This window comes from Talpa europaea (assembly GCF_964194135.1).
Source record: "Talpa europaea genome assembly, chromosome: 11".
In the NCBI taxonomy this organism is placed as follows: Eukaryota; Metazoa; Chordata; class Mammalia; order Eulipotyphla; family Talpidae; genus Talpa; species Talpa europaea.
This window is the reverse complement of record NC_140078.1, coordinates 50,371,122-50,373,056: the sequence shown is the minus strand read 5'-3', so window position 1 is coordinate 50,373,056 and position 1,935 is coordinate 50,371,122. Positions and strand designations below refer to the sequence as shown.

Genomic DNA, 1,935 nt, shown 5'->3' with positions numbered 1-1,935 from the left:
CTTAACCCAACATTGACACAGGATCTTAATACTGTCAGGAACAGTTCTTATTTGGGATTCAAAGTAATTACTGAAGAAGCGTTCTCTTCTAGTGAGAAACTGAATGATTCAGAACTCTAGTGTGAGTCAGTACCCTAAAGACATGGATACTGAGCAAAAAAAAGAAAGCAAATATTAACTGTTGTTTTCTTTTACAGCTGTTTGCAGACAAAGTTCCAAAGACAGCAGGTTAGTTCCCTCTTTATTTCATCTTTAAGAAAGTAATTCCAGTTGTAACTATACACGTACATGTATATACTTTTTTCTTTTCTAACAGAAAACTTCCGTGCTCTGAGCACTGGGGAGAAAGGATTCGGTTATAAAGGTTCTTGCTTTCACAGGATTATTCCAGGATTTATGTGCCAGGTATGAAATGTACTGATTCTGATTAGTTATCTCCTAATTTAGGATTGGGCCAGAATATTCCGGGGGTGGGTGGGTGGGTAGGAGTGTACACGAACTGTTGCACTACCATTCTCATATTTTACTCCTACTGTGTAAATTTGCCTTATTTAAGGCTTGAGCCTTTCATATTTGGTGTGTTTTCCAGTTACCTTTCTAAAGGTGACCGGTTCCTTATCTTCACAGGGCGGTGACTTCACACGCCATAATGGCACTGGTGGCAAGTCCATCTATGGGGAGAAATTCGATGATGAGAACTTCATCCTGAAGCATACAGGTCCTGGAATCTTGTCAATGGCAAATGCTGGACCCAACACAAACGGCTCCCAGTTTTTCATCTGCACTGCCAAGACTGAGTGGTAAGGGCAGCCAAGGAATACTAGTTACTTGCTGCAACCTTTCTTTTAGTAAGGTGTAAAGGGGCATGAACAGCTTAAAAGTTTAGTGTGATGCAGATAAAAGACACTAACAGTGAAAGCTCAGTAAGGGTAGTACTTCATTAGTGTGTGACTTGGTGCGGGTGGGGCGGGCATTCTAAACTTGTTAACAGCAGTTGGAGGAATTCTGCCAGTTTGAGACAGACTCATAGTAATCTGGTGTTCCCTTGCAGCTAGAATAAAGTCATCCCAATATAGTGTTAAGCCTGGATACAAATACGAAAGGCTTCTGTTCTCTTGGGTGTGCTGTTAACTAATTTGTGGGGCCCTGTTCTGATCTTAATGCAGGTTTCTTTATCTCTTGTCATTGGTAATAATTGTTCTTCTTGCAGGTTGGATGGAAAGCATGTGGTCTTTGGCAAGGTGAAGGAGGGCATGAATGTTGTGGAAGCCATGGAGGGCTTTGGGTCTAGGAATGGCAAGACCAGCAAGAAGATCACCATTGCTGACTGTGGACAAATCTAATAAATTTGACTTGTGTTTTATCTTAACCACCAGACCATTCCTTCTGTAGCTCAGGAGAGCACCCCTTCATCCCCATCTGCTTGAAATACCCTATAATCTTTATGCTCTCCCTACAGTTCTCTGGGTTCCATATTTTCCTTACCCCTTCCAAGTCTAGCTGGATTGCAGAGCTAAGTTTACGGTTATGAAATAAACAATAAACAACAATCATTTGTCCTTATTTGGGTTAGGGTATTTGTGTAGGCTTCATTTTAAACAAGTTCTTTCTAAGACAGTACTTGCTGTGTTAGCGGAATTTCGGCATATTTTGCTTTTTTTTTTTTTTTGTTTACGTGAGTCAAGAAATTTTACTGAAAGTATTCTCAAGGTAAGTGGGATACTGAAGGTGGTGAGCGTAGGAAAAACGAAGGAACTGAAACTTAAAGAGATTATCAAATAGGACCAGTGTTCGTTCAAGGATGACTGGGAAATACACATTGGCACATTTTAGAGGTGTCCAAAATGACTGCAACAAATTGTAAGTCCTGGTGGCTTTTAACAAAGCATCTTTTGAACATACACTGCAATGAATTTTCTTGGGAATTGAGTATTA

At 40.3% G+C, this 1,935-nt stretch overlaps 1 protein-coding gene across 1 annotated transcript; it reads left to right on the top strand.

The window, feature by feature from the left end:
* The first annotated feature begins 202 nt into the window (after positions 1 to 202).
* PPIA (peptidylprolyl isomerase A) lies at positions 203 to 1,732 on the top strand. The gene is made up of 4 exons (XM_084248369.1): positions 203 to 228; positions 317 to 405; positions 628 to 800; positions 1,211 to 1,732. The coding sequence occupies exons 2-4, from the start codon at positions 397 to 399 to the stop codon at positions 1,341 to 1,343; spliced, it is 315 nt and encodes a 104-aa protein (XP_084104495.1). The 5' UTR covers positions 203 to 228; positions 317 to 396; the 3' UTR covers positions 1,344 to 1,732.
* Positions 1,733 to 1,935: the final 203 nt, after the last annotated feature.

Coding starts and splice junctions, on each gene's coding strand:
- PPIA (XM_084248369.1), top strand. Junction 801..1,210: donor TGCACTGCCAAGACTGAGTG/GTAAGGGCAGCC, acceptor TTCTTCTTGCAG/GTTGGATGGAAAGCATGTGG.